General features: G+C 50.4%; 4 protein-coding genes across 5 annotated transcripts; 2 read left to right on the forward strand and 2 right to left on the reverse strand.

Moving 5' to 3' along the window:
- Positions 1-1,494: 1,494 nt before the first annotated feature.
- FVEG_09523 (hypothetical protein) lies at positions 1,495-7,430 on the forward strand. 2 transcript variants are annotated; one of them, XM_018898532.1, is made up of 3 exons: positions 1,495-3,153; positions 3,211-6,579; positions 6,631-7,430. In XM_018898532.1, the coding sequence occupies exons 1-3, from the start codon at positions 2,536-2,538 to the stop codon at positions 6,799-6,801; spliced, it is 4,158 nt and encodes a 1,385-aa protein (XP_018756439.1). In that variant the 5' UTR covers positions 1,495-2,535; the 3' UTR covers positions 6,802-7,430. The 2 variants fall into 2 exon arrangements, with proteins under 2 accessions (XP_018756439.1, XP_018756438.1); XM_018898531.1 differs by having other exon boundaries at positions 1,495-6,579.
- Positions 7,431-7,514: 84 nt separating this feature from the next.
- On the reverse strand, positions 7,515-9,395 carry FVEG_09522 (hypothetical protein; the record flags this gene model as incomplete). The annotated part of the gene is made up of 1 exon (XM_018898530.1): positions 7,515-9,395. One exon carries the CDS (start codon positions 9,393-9,395, stop codon positions 7,962-7,964), a length of 1,434 nt encoding a protein of 477 aa, XP_018756437.1. The 3' UTR covers positions 7,515-7,961.
- Positions 9,396-10,796: 1,401 nt separating this feature from the next.
- FVEG_09521 (hypothetical protein) lies at positions 10,797-12,968 on the reverse strand (the record flags this gene model as incomplete). Its single annotated transcript, XM_018898529.1, has 3 exons — positions 12,757-12,968; positions 12,336-12,562; positions 10,797-12,241 (listed from the first exon to the last, which is right to left on the reverse strand). Exons 2-3 carry the CDS (start codon positions 12,484-12,486, stop codon positions 10,797-10,799), a joined length of 1,596 nt encoding a protein of 531 aa, XP_018756436.1. The 5' UTR covers positions 12,487-12,562; positions 12,757-12,968.
- A 2,867-nt stretch (positions 12,969-15,835) lies between these two features.
- FVEG_09520 (hypothetical protein) lies at positions 15,836-16,171 on the forward strand (the record flags this gene model as incomplete). The annotated part of the gene is made up of 1 exon (XM_018898528.1): positions 15,836-16,171. The coding sequence occupies one exon, from the start codon at positions 15,836-15,838 to the stop codon at positions 16,169-16,171; it is 336 nt and encodes a 111-aa protein (XP_018756435.1).
- Between the last annotated feature and the right edge of the window lie 2,535 nt (positions 16,172-18,706).

Here is an 18,706-nt window from a genome sequence, read left to right on the forward strand (position 1 = left end):
TGGGCCAAGTATGTATGCCATGTATGAACCGACCAGGAAGTTGCAGTTTGTTGAGTTCATCAAGATAACGGCTTGCATATTTGTATTTCCCCTTTGGGACTGTTACGCAAAAGCCTGGGGAAAGCTGGGAGGTTTGCCCGCGGAGGCCGCAGCATCCACTGGGAGGGCAATAATCTAAGCAAGCTTATTATGTGCCTTATTGCAGAATCCGCATGTACGTACTGTCCGGGAGGGCAAAGCCTCATTGAAAACTTGCGCTTGAGGCTTGAATGGTGGTGGTTCGCTTAGGTATGCTTGGACGTGGGACTCCAGGGGAATGGGAATTCGAAGGGGGAGTCTGAGAACTGGGCTGGGCTGGGCTGGGCTTGATCCCATCTATTGGATCTACAGGGTCCTTTCTTCCAGTGGAGGATCTAGAGGATGTCTCTCGCCCACCTCCCTCAATGTCTTGAACTCCACTTATAACGAGACAGTTTCTTGTGTTGGTTGTGTCTACGTAAGGCCGGCGTTGTGGGAAGAGACAACACTGGTTCTGCTTAACCAAGACCAAGATGTATGAGCACGAGGTGAAAGTATCTGGCGCATGGACACCTCGATACCCCATGATAAAACCCCGTGAGTCAACGGATGATCGATAGTCTATGGGAGGGGAAGGACGTGTCAGCGCGTCCACTAACAGGCCTAGGTCATCAGGTACCAACTATTTCTTACTGGAAGCTTGCTTAACCCTTGTAGCATTGGGTCATCGTCCTGCTAAGGCCAAGGCATGGTACCCTCTAATTGCAATCAACATCCATTCTCATCCGACGGGACGATCGCCTTGTCCGAGTCCGTAGAATAGTTGAGATGAAGACAGGTTGTCCATTCTATAGCCTTCGACTATTTGTTCATCTGTCGTTTTAAGAGTCACAGCTTGCGTAATACGCGAGAGGCCTCAGATGGTTTTTGGAGTTTTTGATGAGCTGCTCGATACAAGGATGATAGCGTCGTCCATCATCATTCCCCGCTTCCTGTTAATAACTTAATTTTGGGAGTGTTACCTCGTTCTATACTCTGTATAGGTACCCAATTTCATATCGTCATTGTTTACTGTGTCTTCCTGTCAATCAGTGTCGTATCTGCTGCCACCGGAGATGTGCTCGTCAAGCTTGGATCTACCTAGGTACGGAGCAGCTTGGTATCGTACTGTGCGATTGTGCCCAGTCTTCAATTGCCAGGGAGATCCAGCGGAAGACCGGCCAAGTAGCCCCGATGAGTGCGAGACCGGCGCCGATACTGTACGGATCGCATAAACGGCCGGCAGAATACGCGTGTGAAAAATTCCTCAACCGCACTGTTTTGCGCCGACAACGGGACCCACTCGGCCCTGTAGGTACATCTCGGATCAGATACCAGCCCCCGCCACTGGCAATGAACTTGCAGACCTACTCGCCAAAAGTGAGTGAGTCCACACCACTACCTACCACCATCTGCCTGCAAGGTCAGTCCCAGTCTCCACGTTTTCACACACAATCTGTCCAAAGTGTGGAAGAGGGACTCGCTGGGTGAACAACCGGACCCCGAGAGGCCCAGCTAAGGTACATACATACGGAACATGAGCAATTCGTCACCCACGAAGCTACGACAATAGCACAGTCCAAAGTCATCTCAGCCAGCAAATACCTGCACTGTCGCTTATTCTGTCTCTGTTCATTCATCTCCACTACCTTAGGTACACCAGCTAGTAGTTAACAGCCTCTACTGCTAGCCCAGACCAGACAGGCCAGACAGACCATTTGGAGACTCGGCGCATCAATCAAGTCAATCAATCAATCCCGTCCAACTCTTTGCCTTCTACCTACCTACCTATTCTATTTCTCCTCATCCTCTCTTATCACCATCATCATCCCTTCCGTATCCCCCTCACTATACGAAAATTGTAATCTCTTTTCCTCTTCACCCGCTACACGCACACATACATAACGCAGTACCTACACACCTTTTCGCTGCGAACACGCACCTGGACCAGGGGTATCTGACAGCACAGGACCCTGACCGTCTCGCTCATCCCGTCTCGTTTTTCCATTGACCGACCTGCCTGGCCTGCTTGACCTGCTGGCGCCTACCGACTGTGCCCGCTGTGTTCGCGTGCGTCTACTCCGTACCATCCAATACCAACCCAAATCAATCCAATCCAACCCAAACCCAAACCCAAACCACTAGGGGCACTCGCCCATCCATCCATATTACGATCCTGCCCCAACAATCACGGATTGCCGATTTCTCTGTTTATCGATTCGACGCCCAAACTTGTCAGCAACACAATCTGTTCCCGAACAGAACAACATCGCATTTTCGCCTACGACCGACATCGACATTTTTACTCGAGCCCGCAATTGATTTTACGAGTGTTGATGCCTTGAACGCTTTTTCGCCGACTCCCCCGCGCGACGCCAACAGTAATCTGCGACGCCAAAATCAATTGAACCTACCGATCACCACTTTTCCCGTTGACCACCGGCGCCTACGGGTCGTTCCAGCCTCTCTTCGCTGGTCATGACGCCCGCTCCCACCGGCCCAGGTAGCCCTCTGATCGCAGGAGCTGCTATGTCGGGCGGCGATTTCAACGATTTTTCCGATGAAGAGCTTGGCGCTTCAAACCTCTTCGACTTTTCTAATAGCCCAGATACCCTCCAGTCATTCGAGTCGCTAGGAGGAAACGACGCGAAAACGTTTCTCACACCCCAAGAACTAACAGGGGCACCTCTTCCTGATTCCCCGAACGGTTCCTACCAAGACTCATCATCTGAAACGGCCTCCTCTAAACGCACTGCAACCCCAACCTCCAAGCCCACCATGCACCCCGCTGAAGCGATGTTGGAGGAAGACGAAATGAAGGTGGAATGGGGAAGCAGCTTTTTCAACGACGATGACCACTTTGTTTTTGGTCAAAACCACGACGATGCTTCAATGGAAATGTACCCTTTTGGCGAACCTGGAGAATCCATCCTCGAGCACCCCTACGATATGGACACCGCTTCTAGTAGCCCGGAAGGTTTAAATACAGAACAACCAGCTCTCACATCTCAGATGCCCACAGTCAGCACGAAAGCCACTATCAAAGATGCAACACCCAAGAGGAAGAAAACACAGGGTCACCAGAAAGCCTCTTCAGTATGTTCATCGCACAATTTTTTCAACCAGACGAGCCCTTTGTTAACGAACTTGAAGCAATACTCGGTGTCTTCAGCAATGAATGGATTGAAAACATCAGCATCCCGAGAAGTTTCGCCAATGTCCAATATGGTGCTCAGCCATGGCAGTTCTCCAGCGCCTCTCTTCAATTCTCCCTCGCCCAATACTCATGTAGATTTCTCCAGAGTTGTGAATGGAGGAGTGGGAGCACAGCATGTGTGGCCAAACAAAATCGACGTGGCAACGCAACCTGTACCCGACGGCTTGCCTATGCATTTTAGCGGTCAGATGAACCAGCCTATGCCTATGCCGCAGCAGATGCCAATGCCCACACAATTCAACTTCAATGGACGATGCCAATTAAAAATCATGCCTACGCCTCTCAAGTCGAGGGTCGAGACCCAAATCCCTATCAAGATGACCCTGTGGCCATTGCCGCCTGGGGTCACTAAATTGCATCTGCCACCCCACACCATCTCAAAGCCTAAGCTGTTGTCGAAGCCAACGCCTGAGAAGTCTCCGGATATGCTCGAGCTGCATGTCTCATTAGTTTGCACGAGTGCCATGGATGAGCCTGGCGTCAAAGAAGCCGCGCTCAAACGGGCGGCATCACACCCTCAAGGCTATCTTCCGCCTCAGCCAGACAACAACGGTTCTCAACCAAAAGGTGGCGATGTACGTATTTGCCAAGGCTGCATAACGAGAGAGCGAAAGCGCGCGGCTCGGAAAAAAGTCAAGAAGCCAGAGGAAGAGAAGATCTGGCTGCAAGACGAAGAACGCCGTGTCATTGTCTTCAACACACAAGAAGTCAAGGACTGGCAACCTCCTAGTGGCGTCATGGAGTCAACTGTTCCCGAGGGTACCATGCAGGTCGATGCTGCGATGCGTATTGCTTGCTATTGTCGGCACCATGGAGAAAAGATGGGATTCAATGTTATCTTCACCATTAAAGATTTCCAAGACAGAGTCGTCGCTCAGGCCATGTCTAATCCAATTATGATCACTGACGACCACAAGACTCACCCGATTGCTCAGGTCGCGGCACAACAGCCAGCTATTCCGGAGCCTCCCATGCCATCCGTACCCCAAGCAAGTATTGAGAACAACGTTCTTCTACCACCTACTGCCAATGGACCCTTCCGCATGTCGCCATCCAACGGCGATTTATCGAATATGCATCGAAGCAGTCAGGCCTCATACCAATCTAAATCCTCGTCTACTGGTAATCTCGGCAGGACACTCTCACGCCCGGCTTCGCCAACCCTTGGTGGCCCGATGGCAAAGAAGAGAAAGTCGAGCGCTTCGCGAGTTCCCAATGGACTTACCATGACCCGCTTGGATACGTCACCTTCTCCGGGCGCGGATGTCAATCAGCTATCTAATGCTACATCTCCTTTTACACCTAACCTCGCTGCCTTTTCTCAAGCCGACCCGATGTTTGGACAGCAAGCAATGGCCTTCACCACAGGTCCTCCTACACCCAGCAACGATATACCAGGATTCTACGCCAACCACCGCTCCGCGAGTATGGATAACATGGCCATGGCGCAGCTTTACTCAGCACCTGCTTCAGGGCACCCGAGCCGTGCACCCAGCCCCAATGGCCTTCGAAACAGTATCGTTGGCAATCCCCAGAACCAATTTGCCCAGGCACTTGCCAGCACCTTCAGCGTGCCTACAGGCATGACTCCACTACGAGCACCTCCAGTCATTCACAAGATCATCCCCAATGAGGGTCCTACAGTGGGAGGTATCGAAGTGACAGTTTTGGGTGCTGCCTTTTTCCAGGGGCTCGAAATCTGGTTCGGCAACCACAAAGCCACGACTACTACGTTCTGGGGCGAATCGTCAGTTGTCTGTCTACTGCCACCTGCTCCCGGCCCTGGACCTGTACCTGTCACCTTCAAGAATCAGAACCCTCAGGCCGCCCAAGCTTTCTTGAACACAGCAAAACAGCCGCCTACTTTCAATTACTTGGACGATGGCGAGGACAAGCTGATTCGAGCTGCTCTGTCTGTACTGGGGCATAAGATGTCAGGTCAAATGATTGATGCCATGGACGTCGCGAGAAGAATTCTGGATAACGGAAATGGAAGCCACTGGTCTGGCGGTTCTGATGGCGCCCAGGGTGGTTCCTCATCAGGTGGAGCCATGTTCAGCCATGCCCCTTATGCTCATCTCGAATCTCAGCTCCTGAAGTGCCTGGACCTCATTGACCTCGATGACAGCATGCACAGAACCCGCCTGGATCTCAAGAGACCTACCGGTCATACTATGCTTCACCTCTCCTGTTCGCTAGGTTATCATCGCTTAGTTGCAGCCTTGCTGGCCAGAGGTGCAAACCCTGATGCTAGAGATAGGGGTGGCTTCACACCTCTTCACATCGCATCGATCCACAACCACCCTGAGATCGTTAGAAGGCTCATGCTTAACGGTGCTGACCCCACCATCAGGAGCGTATCTGGACTTTCCGCCTCCGATATTGCTCAGTCGCGTGCTGTAATCCATGCTATCCGCCGTTCTCAGCGACATGCCCGATCCCGCAGTAGCGGTGGCTCTGGTTCTCTTCACAGCCGAGCCAGCAGTGCCACTTCGCTCCGATCGCTCTGGGAGCCTATGACTAAAATTCACAGTCACGAAGAGCCAATCTCACTTGATTCTAGTGAGGAGAGTCCAGAGTACACATCGGGAGATTTCGAGGATGAGGATCCCGATGAGGATTCCTACCTGAGCATGAGAAGACCCAGTGGCTTCAGGCAAGATCGTGAGCGACCCAATCTTCGCCGCCAGCAGACTAGTGAGATGGAGGAGGAACTCGCACCACCTGCTACAACAATGGCTGCTCTCAAGGAACAGTTCCAGCAACAGGTCCACCAATTCCAGCAGTTCCAACAGTCGATTGCCATGCAGTTCCAGAATTTCCCACATTTCCCTCAGATGCCTCAAATGCCTGCATTGCCTAACATGCCTGGCTACCAAGCACCCTTCATGCGACGAGTCCAGCAGTTGATGCCAGGTATGGCAGGTCCCCGTGCTGATGGCGAGCAGCCTCAGCGCTGGTGGGATTCGTCTCCCAAGGCAACCGCTCCAGCACCTCCGGCTTACGAGGAGATCTTCCCCCAGGAAAGTCTCGACCAAAAGCATGAGTCAGCTGCCCGAGCTGCTGTGGAAGCTGAGGCTGATCAAAAATGCGCGGCCCTGTTCGACCAGACCACATCTACTGAAACCGAGTCGGCTGATATTACTGAAGTCACTGAAGTGGCTGAAATCAAAACTGAAGAGCCAGGAGTCCTCAAGATTGGCCGAAAGAACGCCATTACCAAGGAGCAGCAGGAGCAATTCCGCAGAGCACATGAGGTCAAGATGAAGAGGATTAGCAGTGACCACAATCTGTTCTTCATCTGGGTAAGTCACGTCGTCTATCTTACATGCATCCCAGAACTAACCAAGATACAGATCCCTCTCCTCCTTGTAATGATTTGCGGCATGCTATACAGCTACTTCCCTTGGCTCTTCACCTTTGCCTGGGCTTTTGTTCGCTCGCTATATCAGAACGGGCTCACCAAGACACAGCAACTACTTCAACAAAACCTACCAGAGCGGGTTCTTGAAGGTATTGAAGTTTGATGATTTATGATGGTGTTCTTCATCACTTGTTCGCAATCCCAAAGCGTATTTATTTCTTCTACGGACTGGGCGTTTATTATTTGTTTTACCACTTATGACCGATACAACCTGTTTCTTCTTTACACTATTGTCATTCGTTCAGGCCTGTTGGGTCCTAGCGTACACAGAACTATTATATCTTCCAGGGCTACTACACAATGTCCAGAACGACCAACGTGGGATGGAATTGGACGGAACAACTCAATCAGAAATACGAAGCGCACAGCGGGTCGACGCGAACAGAGCCCTTTCTTGAGATGAACTTGGACGGGCAATAGAGGTGACCTTTATAATCGGGGTTAAACTGTTTTAACACACAACTATGGGAAGTCTCCTGGGCAGATGGGTGATTAGGGAATATGAGGTGTTGATGTTTTCTGGTTATGGATTTCTGGTGAATGAAGTGGTTGAAGATTTTGGTGGAATGTAAGGAGACTGTGTATTCATATAGGTATAATCGAAAAGGCACAAATGAACTGGCTTAATTGATTGATATCTCTTGGTAGTCTGACAGAATTCATTGTGTGTTTAAACATTACCAGCCAGACACTTTTTAATCCCAATAAACATGCAAACCCATATTCAAGTAGAGAGCTCTTGCGATATTGCCCGTGTATTTCATCTTCACCTGAGCTACTTCGATATATCACACACACACAGTATCGTGTCATGGGAGAATCGTTAATTAATACATATGACCCCCAACGCCGTTACCCTTCCGTCGGCCTTGATCCCAAGAGCACAGGCTACTTATCAGACAAGGACCGTGTTCCACCACTGTTCCCATTCCCTCCCAAGATCAAAACCTATACCCCCTTCCCAACCGATACCCCAAGTGCAGGAAGCCTCTATCCAACGGATGAGGAGACATCAGAAAAATCAATCATGTCGCATGTCATCATGGATATCTCCCACGTGAATATACAAAGAGTAATTCGTTCGTAAAAGTCCCAGAAACAAAAACAAGGTCGTGGCCGCGTCAAGAGTCGTTCGATCCGCCGCTGCAGAGCTTCTGAGCTAATGCTTCCATCTCACCACCGCCATTATCCGCTGTCCATAAGTGTCTCGCGTGCTGTTGTATGTTAACAATATAGTGAAAAAATCAAGACGCCAACATCAGACTAATAACGAGAGCGAATTGCTGGAGCCGTGTTCTCAGCGTCTTCATCGTAGGCGGCAAACTTTTCAGGAATGTTAGGAACCTTTGGGATGCCCCTGTTAGCATTTGGTACGACACTGAGTCCTTCCGCAGCGCTCTTTCGCGAACGTAGGATTCGCGTATATTGGACCTCTTGCAGTGGCTGTCTAGACTCATCGATGCTCCTTCTAGAAGCAGAACCAGGTCGGCGGTCGATGTCTAAGGAGCCTCGACCACCGCCTCCAGGAAGACGGCCTAGGACACGGCGAGCGAGTGTGTTATGCTCCTTGCTAGCTCCATGAGGCCCCGACACACTACGTCGTGATGAGAGCATGTTGCGGCGAGAAGCGACATTTCGCAGTTTCGGTAGGGTGATATCTCGAGAAGCAGACTTACGTAGCTTCTTCTTTGGGGTTGGAGGGTCACGAGATGCATTCTCCTCTTCATCCTCAGAGTTTGAGTCGGCTGCTGCGCGCTTTGTTCCTCGGGAGGAGGCACTGGCAGGTGATCGAATAGGAGAAGGCGCACGACAAGCCGAAGGCGTTGCTGCTCGAGATCCTCTGGTCTGTCGAGGCGGCTGCAGATAGTCTCGCGACATACGGCCTGTATAAACAGTTGGAGCTGGGGCAGCTCCAATGGGAGTTGGTGGTGGAGCACTGTCAGAGATTGGGGGTGTGAAGAACCCCGATGCAACGAGCTCTTCATAAGTAGCAGCTCCTGGGCCATCGGGACGTAAGTGGTGCTTCTGCAAGTGCTTGATCTTGGTAGGCGACTTGGGTGGTGAAGGTGCATCGTAGTTTGGGGCATGGGGAATACCATCTTGAGGCGTGGTGGCTCGAGATAAGGCGTCTCTAAGAGATGTCGCATGAGGCGGGGCAGATAGGTGGTGTGAGGTCTGAACAGAACCGGGAGGTGGTTGTCTAGTAGACTGAATAGCATGCGACGAGAAGAAACCTGAAGCCATCAAATTGTGATAGTTGGCCAATATCTCTTCTCGGCTGGGCATATCCTCCCTTGGAGTCTCTTCCACGGTCTTGAGCTCCGCAGGCCCATCTCTAGAACCATTCTCCCTCTCCCTTTGTCTGCCTCGTTGTTCAGACTGATCTCGCTTACGGCTCCTCGACCTCTTCCTTGCCCCTCTCTCTTCTTCATTATCCCTCTTAAATCCCAGTCTGCCTCTCACCTCATCCCAAACTTGACCCAGAAGTCTTCCTCGCTTGACCTGCTTGTCGGAGAAGTCGTCGCTCATCGGTCGCGAATTATTGGATTTGATGCTTGTCAGAGCAGGTCGCTCCAGAGCAGCGCGCTCTTCAGGGCCCAGAAAGTGCACTGGGGGCGCAGCAGAAGTCCTATCATTCATTGAGCCTTCCTGAAATCGACTCGCACTGAGTGCACGTCGACTTTTCGGCCGACCCATTGGGAAGGTTTTGTATGCGTATGGCGTATAAGTTGTGATACAGTCTTAAGCACGATTACGTCGGTATGTTATCTCAACGATGGGGACAGGTAGAAAAAACGTTGAAGGTTTAGACTAAACTCAACACAACATGGCGAGTTTAAAAGATGAGTAAAAAGGTGGCTAAACAAACAAGACGCATCTGTAAGACGTAGAGTTGATCTGGTCTACTAAGTAAGGTAGCTTGGAGAGAAAGCGGAGGATTTGTTGACATTGGAGTACACGTGATTTCACCACAGCAACGAGCAAGAACCTAGGAGCGGGGATGCAACGTACCTGCAGCAGTTGCGAGAGCACTGACCTGGAATGGAAGGAGGTAGGGAGGTACAAGGGTACTTTAATCGTCGGGAAGCCAAAAGTGGAAATACAGCTCCAGGTGAATTACCGAAACGGAGATTTAATTTCCTTTGTTTTAGACGAACAAGGGGTCGAGTGACTCGATGACTCGAATCGTCGATTTCAGCTTTGGAAACGTGATCTGGGAACATATTTTGACTTGTGACTGGGCATATTTCCACCGTTGAGCCAGAACAACTATACTCACTCACATCTTATTCCTGCCAAGTTGCCTATCTATTCCATCAGTCCTGGCCCCGGTTGTCCAAATCGAATTCAGACTCCAGAAGAATAAGTCTGTGGAGCATGCACAAGTTATGTCGATCCGACTATACAAGCTAGACATGGATATCTGGTCGACAATTCACTTCTCGTCTTCCGCACCGACAGATCGGTAACTATGATTCACATGATACTGGACCAAATATGGCATGAATCAATGAATGATATGATTGTCTGTGATGGCACCTGTTGAATATCGAATCCTTTCCCAAAACCTCCCCTACTAAGGATTTGGCTTGTATGAATAAAATCTATGGTCGTGTGCTACCAGCCCCATCTGTGAAGTCTTCGTTTCGAGTTTACCCCGGTATCCCGGTCTTGTTGCTCGAGTCAAGTCACACTGTCCCCCAGACAAACGTCGCAGATTGTGAAGTGAGATAGAATAACGAGGAAGTGAAAGCCTTAGTAGCACCAGTGGTCAAAATAGGCAAGGTGGATCAATGTAAATAAGGATAAAGAAAAATAGCTGTCGCAGTGGGTGATCGTCTGTGATCATAAGAAACAAAACCAGTCGTATCCAAATGTGAATGGTTCTGCTCAAGGAAATCTTTGCTGGATGAAATAATCCGGGTCCAATAAGTCTGCCATACCGAAGACTTCAAAATCCACATAATTGCGCCCAAACTCCTCAACATTGCGGTTTCATGCGTCTTCCGTCATTCCAAAATCGCCCAATTGATAGAAATACACAACACTAGAACGCCATAATCGATACTTTTCCAGTGAGGTTTCAGATGTAGGTATCTACTCGTCATAATACCGGTTGAACTGGACGGAGCTGATTTGGCCATCGGCTCGAGAGTACCAGCCTTGGTCATGATCGGGGCTATAACCACGGTGAGATCGACCGTAGTGAGGATCCACTTGTCGCTGACCATTGTGAAGTGGGCGGGTGCTCTGGGCAAAGACGCTCTCGTGCTTGCGCTTACCACCAACATTGATAGGAGGTAGTTCAGGAGCGGGGCCAGTCTGTGGCTCAATAGGAGGTAGGGGCGAAACAGGAGAGACGAGCTGGTCTATCTTGAGAGCCGGGAGGGAAGTCTGGCTATGCATAGGTCGAGGGCGAGGTGCAGCAACAGGCGTGGGCGGGTATGACGGTCGCGAGTCTCGGCGATGGTGACCTTCGGTGGAGTAGACGGAAGGTGAAGGGGGAACGTAGGTGCTGGTAGATTGTCTGCGGTCATACAATTCGTGCTTCAAAGATGGAGCTGGTGAAGGGCACGAAGGAGGAATGTTACGGTTCACGTAGCCGTAAGGCGCATCCGTCTTGGAGTATGGAGACTGAGAAGTAGGAGCATAAGAAGCACTGGGCGGACCGGGCGTTATTTGCAGGCCAGGTTGGTGAGCATATTGTCGTGGTGTTGGGTACTGAGCAGCAGAAGAATCTCCGAAGTCGAGATGGCGCGATGCAGATGGAGCAGGCTCATAAGAGGGAGGTGGCGGCGGCGGTGGCGGATAAGCATCAACCATCGACGGTCGGCGAGAAGCGTCGGTATAAGGAGTTCGCTGTTCGCTTGAGTTGCTGTGAGATCGGTTTCGGATACTATGAGGGTCTTCTGATGCTGGAGTGATAGTTCTTCTGCGACCAAAGTCCTCTTCCCGACGTTCGAACCCGTTTCCACCACTGTTGCTGTTGCCAGCACCAGGCTTGCTTTCCCTCTTCCTCATTCGAACATCTCGTCGAATTCGAACTGGGCAGCCCTGGTCAGCAACAGTCTTGCTGAGTTGAGTACTCTCCATCAACCCAGGAAACTTCTTAGCGCTATAGACACTGAAAGGGTCGGTCTTGATTTCCATTCTGTAGTCGACTCCGGGTGGAAGATCGCCATCGGCAGGTTCCAGATCAAAGTCTCTTTCCTCCTTGGTGGTCTCAAACAAACTGAAGGTCAGTATGTAAAGGCCCTCGTGGCGAACAGAAAGATCGGGAAAGATAAAATAACCAGCTTCGGTGGGACGGTCGAGATAGGCCATGCCAGAAGCAGGAACACCAGTCAGAATGGGTGGGTTACCAGCAGCTGGAGTATTAACTCGACCGCGCGCAAGTGGACGGGCATGCTCGAGACTGGCATAGAGAAAGAAATTGGCGTTATAGTCAAAAGTGATATCCTTGCCCTCTTCCACACTTGGTCCCTCGATAATCCGAAGCTCGACAACCGGAGGAGGATCAACAGGTCGGCGATCACTGTTGGCTATAAATGGTCAGCACGGCAAGCAAGTAGCAAGAATGAGAGACAAGACGCTAGTGTGCAGTCAAGACCCCCATTCCCACGTCAGTCAGCTTACCTTTTGAACCAGAACCGCAGGCTCGGGCACGCTCAGGTTGCTGCAGAACAGTCATCTGATACCAGAGGCTGCGGTTCCCTCTTGTAACTCTGTGAATCCTGTTGACAACATCGCGCTTTGGCTCGGCAGGAATCGAGGATGGTGTAGCCATATTGAATATTAATGAGGCGCGTGAGAACGCGCTGACGAAGAGAACGATTGAGAATTGAAGTAAAGTCAAGCCAAGCCTATCAATCAGACGTTGTCAGTTTGAGACCCAAATTGACGGTTGACAGTTAGTTGATCACACCGGCCGAGCGGTCATGCAAGCGAACAGAACCACTCGATTGGTATCCGACAAGTTAATTGTTCAAACGGTTCAAAGAGGGTTTTGCACGTTGGAGGTAATGAATGGTTGGTTGGCTTCTGGCAGGGAACTCACCCTCAATGTGAGACGCCCGTTAATTAGAAATATCGGGTCGGGCAGAGTAGAGTTCAGTATGGAAATTGCATGAGTGTATTGTAGTTTGTCAACTCATTCACGGACGGAGGGCAATGACCGTGATTGAAGACGGTAGAGGTAGTCGAGTTGAAGAGAAAGAGAGCGAGACCTCAACGCGACATACGAGAATTAGTCTAGAGGAAGGAAGAGGACAGGAGGAGGAGTAAGGTGAGGTAGGTAGGTACGCCGGACAAGTGTAGGTATGAACGAGTAGGGGGGAGTGAACAAGAAGAAGGGGAAGCGAGGAAGCGAGAGGCCGGGGGCAGAAGCCGTTGAAGAGGCAGACCCAGGACCGTAGACAAAGTGCCTTAGCGTATGGATAGCGTATGTCGCTAAGAGACACTAGCGAACAAGCCTGTACAGGGGACTTTAAACTGGGAGGATGCAATGGAAGCAAGGCCCATTCCCAGCCAGCAGAGGACCGAGAACGTCAAAGTTGGCTGAGTGGAGCTAAAGATACAAGCTGAACAGGCCAGAAAAGCAGCAAGCAGGCGAGGTTGGGTACGCAGATACTGAACAAGCACTATTCCCGTCGGTCCAGTGCAGTCAGTGTATGCAGATTTGGACGAGAGAATGAATGGATGGATTGGTACGGAGTAGACTAGATGCAAGCGAGTACAGTGCGTGATCTGGGTATGCTAAAAGCCCGCGGCACCGCGGGTAAATACGTCGTTCGCTGGTGGAAGTAAAACTAGATCCATCACTAGAGGCAGACAGGACCAGAAAATGGCGGAGTTATTTCTAAATAGGGCAGGGTGATAGTTAAGGTTAGACTAAGCATTCGGGCACTTGACAGAACGCGAGAGAGCGAAAAGATGGTGATGATGGGAGATCCATTCGAGGTGTGTGTGTGTGTGTGTGTGTGTGTGTGTGTGTGTCTGATGGAAGGGTCCCTTGAACCTCCGTGGGCACAGACAAGAACAGGGATAATACCTAATGAATGAATTGAACAACGATGATGGTGGCTTAATTGTAGCTAGCCTAGGCCCAGGAGCCTGGCTCAGGTGGCTACAGCTGACTCGAACCGCCCACGGACGCTCTCAAAACGCCCCGTAGGCCACTGAGACTGGCCAAGAGGAACAGGCTGATCGCCTGGGATCTTTGGTCTCGGGGTCCCATTGTTGGGGTGTTCGTCCATGGCCAAGGAGACGGGACTTGGGATCGGCCCAATAAGAAGCTGTTGTTGGTTGAATGCAACCTTGGAGGGGAAAAGACAAGGCGGGAGGCTTGGATGGAAGACCCAGGTTCCGAGATCCAGTCAAAACTTAACTTCAACTTTTTAACTGTTTTTTTTTTATTCTTCTGGAATTCTCAACCTGTCACTGGTGATCGCGTGTGTTGACGGATTCGTTAGAGTTCAAGGGCGCCAAGGCTCGTGGCTTTGTAGACTTTGGTACGGGCTCCCGAGGACCTTAATTCTGGGTAAATTCAGCTGAGACGATCAATCTCATCAGTGGCGTCTGCACAGTGCCAGCCTTGGATTTCCTGGCAGGCACAGAATACGACTGCGACGGTTACAGTTACAATTTACTTGCGGCTTGGAAAGGGGCATGATGTGATGTGATGTGAGATTTCGGGTCCGGAGCATTTCTGTTCTACGGCAAATCTCTTCCTCACCTTGCTCTGCCTGGTCTTGGTACTGACTGGTAGATTGGCTGTACTTCAGATTTGGCAGAGCAAAAGTGCAACTGTAGCGTTGCAGCCCGGGTTCGGCAACGGGAATACGTACCCGTAAAGGTGAAGTGCTCCGGGCGACAACAGCACATTCGTCTGGGATTGGTTTTGCAGCCTCGGCCTATCACAGTTGCAGTCGCAGTTGCATTTGCATTTGACGGTGCAAGCGAAGCAGAAGCACGCAGTGGCATCGCCAAGGATAAATGTGACTGGTTCTCCCGCGCCCACCATCCCACGCTAAAGGAGCCAGATCCCAGCCCAACAACCAGACGACTTCTGAAAGGATACGATATTTGACGAGGAACAAGGTGAATGACAAGAAAAGAAAAAAAAGAAAAACTACGGCATAAAACCATGTTGCAAATCATTGTCAAGAGTGTATGCATATCTTGATCCCGATGCTGTACGTTACCGTACTACCCTTTGCTTTATGCAAAGGAAGCTTGCTTCGGACAGACGGGAACCGAGATGTGAAAAAGTACATACAGATCAATTTCAAGGTGCGCCATGTCTCATTATACGATGCGGCGGGCGCAATAGTTCAACATTTGCTCTTCGTCTTCGAGACCTTTTTACACTCCCCCAGCTGAGTACCGGTATCCTCTATGACTCCGATTCCTATCATTGCTCTTTAGATATCATCTCGCTTGTTTGACATGTCACTGCCGTTGTTGTCAACCTCTAATTCGGGTTGCTCATCGGTAGGTATTCTCCATCTCCTCACGTCATCTCAACTCAAGGAAAAACACATCCACCAACCTTGATCAATCTTGGCCTTTCTCGGCATAGCCCCTCGAATTTCCCCGCTCTCATGCTTTAGCGCCAGACTATACTTGCGGGATGCAGGACCCGGTGCGCGGGAACCCTCATGGATCTCACGGCGCTAGACCATTTGCGTCTCAAGGGTCACGGCTTGTCTCCTCTTTCCTCACTTGAATCTCGCCGTCCCGTACCGTGCTGCTCATCTCCCTTGCGTACTGTGTCGAGCACTGACACCGCCAGAACAATATCCATTAAACACTGGTCCATGGAGAGGACCTAAGATGACCGCCAGCCATCAACTCTACATCTCTGGCTGGTTTCAGATATAACTCTTTCGCAAAGGCAGGCAACCTGCTGTTGGAAATGTTTGTTTGTGCAATGCATATGCACATATGCACACACGCTGATGCAACTGATGCAACAGCAACACACTAACGTGGGTTTTGCCAGGGATACCCACGACTAATCTCCAGCCACGCATTCTCTGTCTTTGGCTGTCAGTGGCCAACTGTACGATGTGTATGCCCAACTCGACAATCCAAATGCTTGGTCCAGCATCTCTGGAATACGGCCTCATGCATCCATGTTTCAAGATTGGCTGCCAGTTTTATACAGCCCTTCTGATGCTGTGCACCACACCACCTTCTCTTTTGCCGAGCATCAACTGTCAGCGGCAATGGAATACGTACGTACTCCAACTCCACGTTGTCAACCGCCAGCTAGGACTGGTTGTTTCAGTCGATTATTCCTCGGCTCATACAACCCCATCCATGCTCAGTTATGGATACTTGATCGTTTAATACAACCTCGAGGGTCGCATTGCCCGGACATGGGCTCCGGCAGAGTCATGTTGCCTACCATCCTCGACATTTCACAAGTCATGTCAACTCATCTCGGTACTTTATTCGAAACTGCCTAGCTGTCAAAAAACATCAGACATTCGCAGGTAGCCACAATGCGCTGACCAACTGGATCACGGCATTCGCTCCATCACGAAGTTTATCAGAACAAACAAACCCAACTCCCTGGCCACGGCGCTGCGGGTACCATTTTCCTGCATTCCGGTCTCCTCCAGAAATCCACCGTGCGTAAAAAGGTTCTGTTGGTTCCTGGATTTTTCATATCCAGTGTTGGTTTCATTTCTAGGATTATATCTCTCGGGAGAGGTTTCATCCGGTATTGGGCATGCCAGGCCCAGACAAACCAGATCAGATCATGTCTCTCTGTGCCATTAAATTGCCACGCTCTCGACTCCCCTCCCTGCATTAACCAGAACTAGGTAACAGCTAACGTCTTGCAGAAATGGGATCTCCTCTCGGTTTACCTTGTCAGCGGGGAACGGGCCGGACGGGACGAATACAGACAGCCTTGCAAGGTTGATTGTGATTAACTGTTCATCATCACCAACAACACCACACATCACTTACACTTTCATGTGAAAGTGTTTATTCTCAGCAAATAATGATGAATCACGGCCTTTCTTTCTGTGTACTTGCACTTACTACCATGTCTTCAACGCCCGCAGTGCTCAGCTCCTCGCAGGAGGGCCACCAAGTCTCATCCACTGAAATTGTTTGTCTTGATCTGCAGTACGCCACCAACACAGTCATCTACCCCAGCCCTCTCAAATACCTTGATCACAGAATAAAGGGAACACCGCATCAGGCTGGAAACCCCGGGGCGTCATTGTCTTTGCTTTTGGGTGACCATTTTCTACTGAATTTCCACGCGTTTACCCGCCAAGCGGACGCAAGCCTCCAGACCATTCCCGCAGGGCATTCCAATAATATTGACTTTGAGACATCAGACCATTTTCCCCGTCTCCCAGCCAAGAGGCCTGTATCTTCGAAAATACATAGGCTCTGAGGAAGATATGCTCCTGAGACAAGCCGTTTCAACTCAATTCCTCCCTTGGAATCGGGACTGACAATATCACAACTCACACCGTTGACGATACCCGCACACGGCTCAACTCTTTGTAGATGTCGAGGCTTAGCTACATACATACTAAGCTTCAGTAGGCTATCCCTTCTCTCCCTGCACTGCTGATCTTGTTGGTCGTTGTCTCGACATGGCGCGGCACGACACGACGCGGGCTTGCCTCTCGATCGGATACTTTCCCTTCCGTCTTCTTTGCCATTTGAGCCCAGAAGCCAAGGCTCAAGCACCACCTTGTAGATTCCAGACATGGCCTTTGCTTTTTCTTTCTCGCTCTCGTCTATGGTTGCCCATTACAAGCCACAATCCAGTTTCTGCCTCACAGCCTGGACTCTGATTTACCCCTCTTCCTGAGAACACCAGCTTCTCGTATCACGGTAAACCTGTCTTGGTCCAATGTCTCTCATCGAGTTTCTTGTGTAAGGGAGCCGGAGCGGCGAGGTAGCGTTTCCCCGCTGTTGGGCATCTGCGGCCGTTGGCATTACCAGCTCACAGGCCGGTCTTCTATGTGAAAAGTTTTGGTTTTGATGATATCGGACGCCACTTGCAGCAAACCGGACATATACTCCGGTTCGATTTGACTGCCTGTACATGCCACGAAGTCAATTGAGCCAGTGACGTCTTCTCTTTTCGTTGTTATTGATGAGTGAGTGGCCCTGTCTACAAGCTTTCCAGTTATATCGATGTCTCGACAAGTGTCGAGGATGAGATACTGGTTTTGCTTATTATAGCCAAGCCAGTCTAACAAAGTCAACAACTCGGCTGAAACAGCCACAGTGTATATCCTCACACGAATACGCAATCCAATGCTCGCTTACATGTCCGGAGTGCTATCCTTCGCATAGCATTGGTACATGTTGAAGAAGCCTTCAGTTGTTAGACAAGGTCGTGTAGATCAGCAAACATGCAGCAACCCGCAAACTATCACGTCAACTCTGACGCTCTGCAGAGTCGTGTCTAGTCTCGCTGTTCCACGTCGGCAGGCTCTAGGGGGGGACTCGTAGTTTAACAGGCATGGTATGTTGCACCGTGGGACGAAAGAATGGGCCGATGAGAGATGGCACAGTGAGTGAGTATCCGTTGAGTTGCTGGGAGACGTCTAGCTTGACAGGTGATACTAAGGTATACACGGTAACTGTCAGTTCCATGACAATCAACGAATATGCTATTCTTCTGTAGAAGACTCTAGTGTCCTTTAGCAACTTCTTGCCAACCTCTTTTAATTCAATGAGCAATGACGTCTGATTCTCAAGTCCAAACCCTCCGGGCTCAGCCGTTTCTGCAGGATCTCACGGTAGTCACAGTCTCCATCTTCAATCCCTGGCAGTTAAACTTAGTACTCCCTGCCCACGTGGAGCTGGCATATCAGGTTCCCTTTTCTCGGGGCGTATGTCTCAGAGCTGCGTGACTATCTCATCCCTTGCGCAAGCCACAGCATAATAACGATGTAACGAAAATGCTAGGCATGAAGCCTTAAGGTTACTTGAACAATAGAAGTGCAGCAAATAAATGGCGT

This window comes from Fusarium verticillioides, chromosome 1 (genome assembly GCF_000149555.1).
Source record: "Fusarium verticillioides 7600 chromosome 1, whole genome shotgun sequence".
Classification (NCBI taxonomy): domain Eukaryota; kingdom Fungi; phylum Ascomycota; class Sordariomycetes; order Hypocreales; family Nectriaceae; genus Fusarium; species Fusarium verticillioides.

What these genes read in the sequence shown, in the direction of transcription:
- FVEG_09523 (XM_018898531.1), top strand. Translation starts at nt 2,536, where the DNA reads ATGACGCCCGCTCCCACCGGCCCAGGTAGCCCTCTGATCGCAGGAGCT. An exon ending in ACAATCTGTTCTTCATCTGG is followed by an intron (nt 6,580 to 6,630) that starts GTAAGTCACGTC and finishes ACCAAGATACAG; the next exon opens with ATCCCTCTCCTCCTTGTAAT.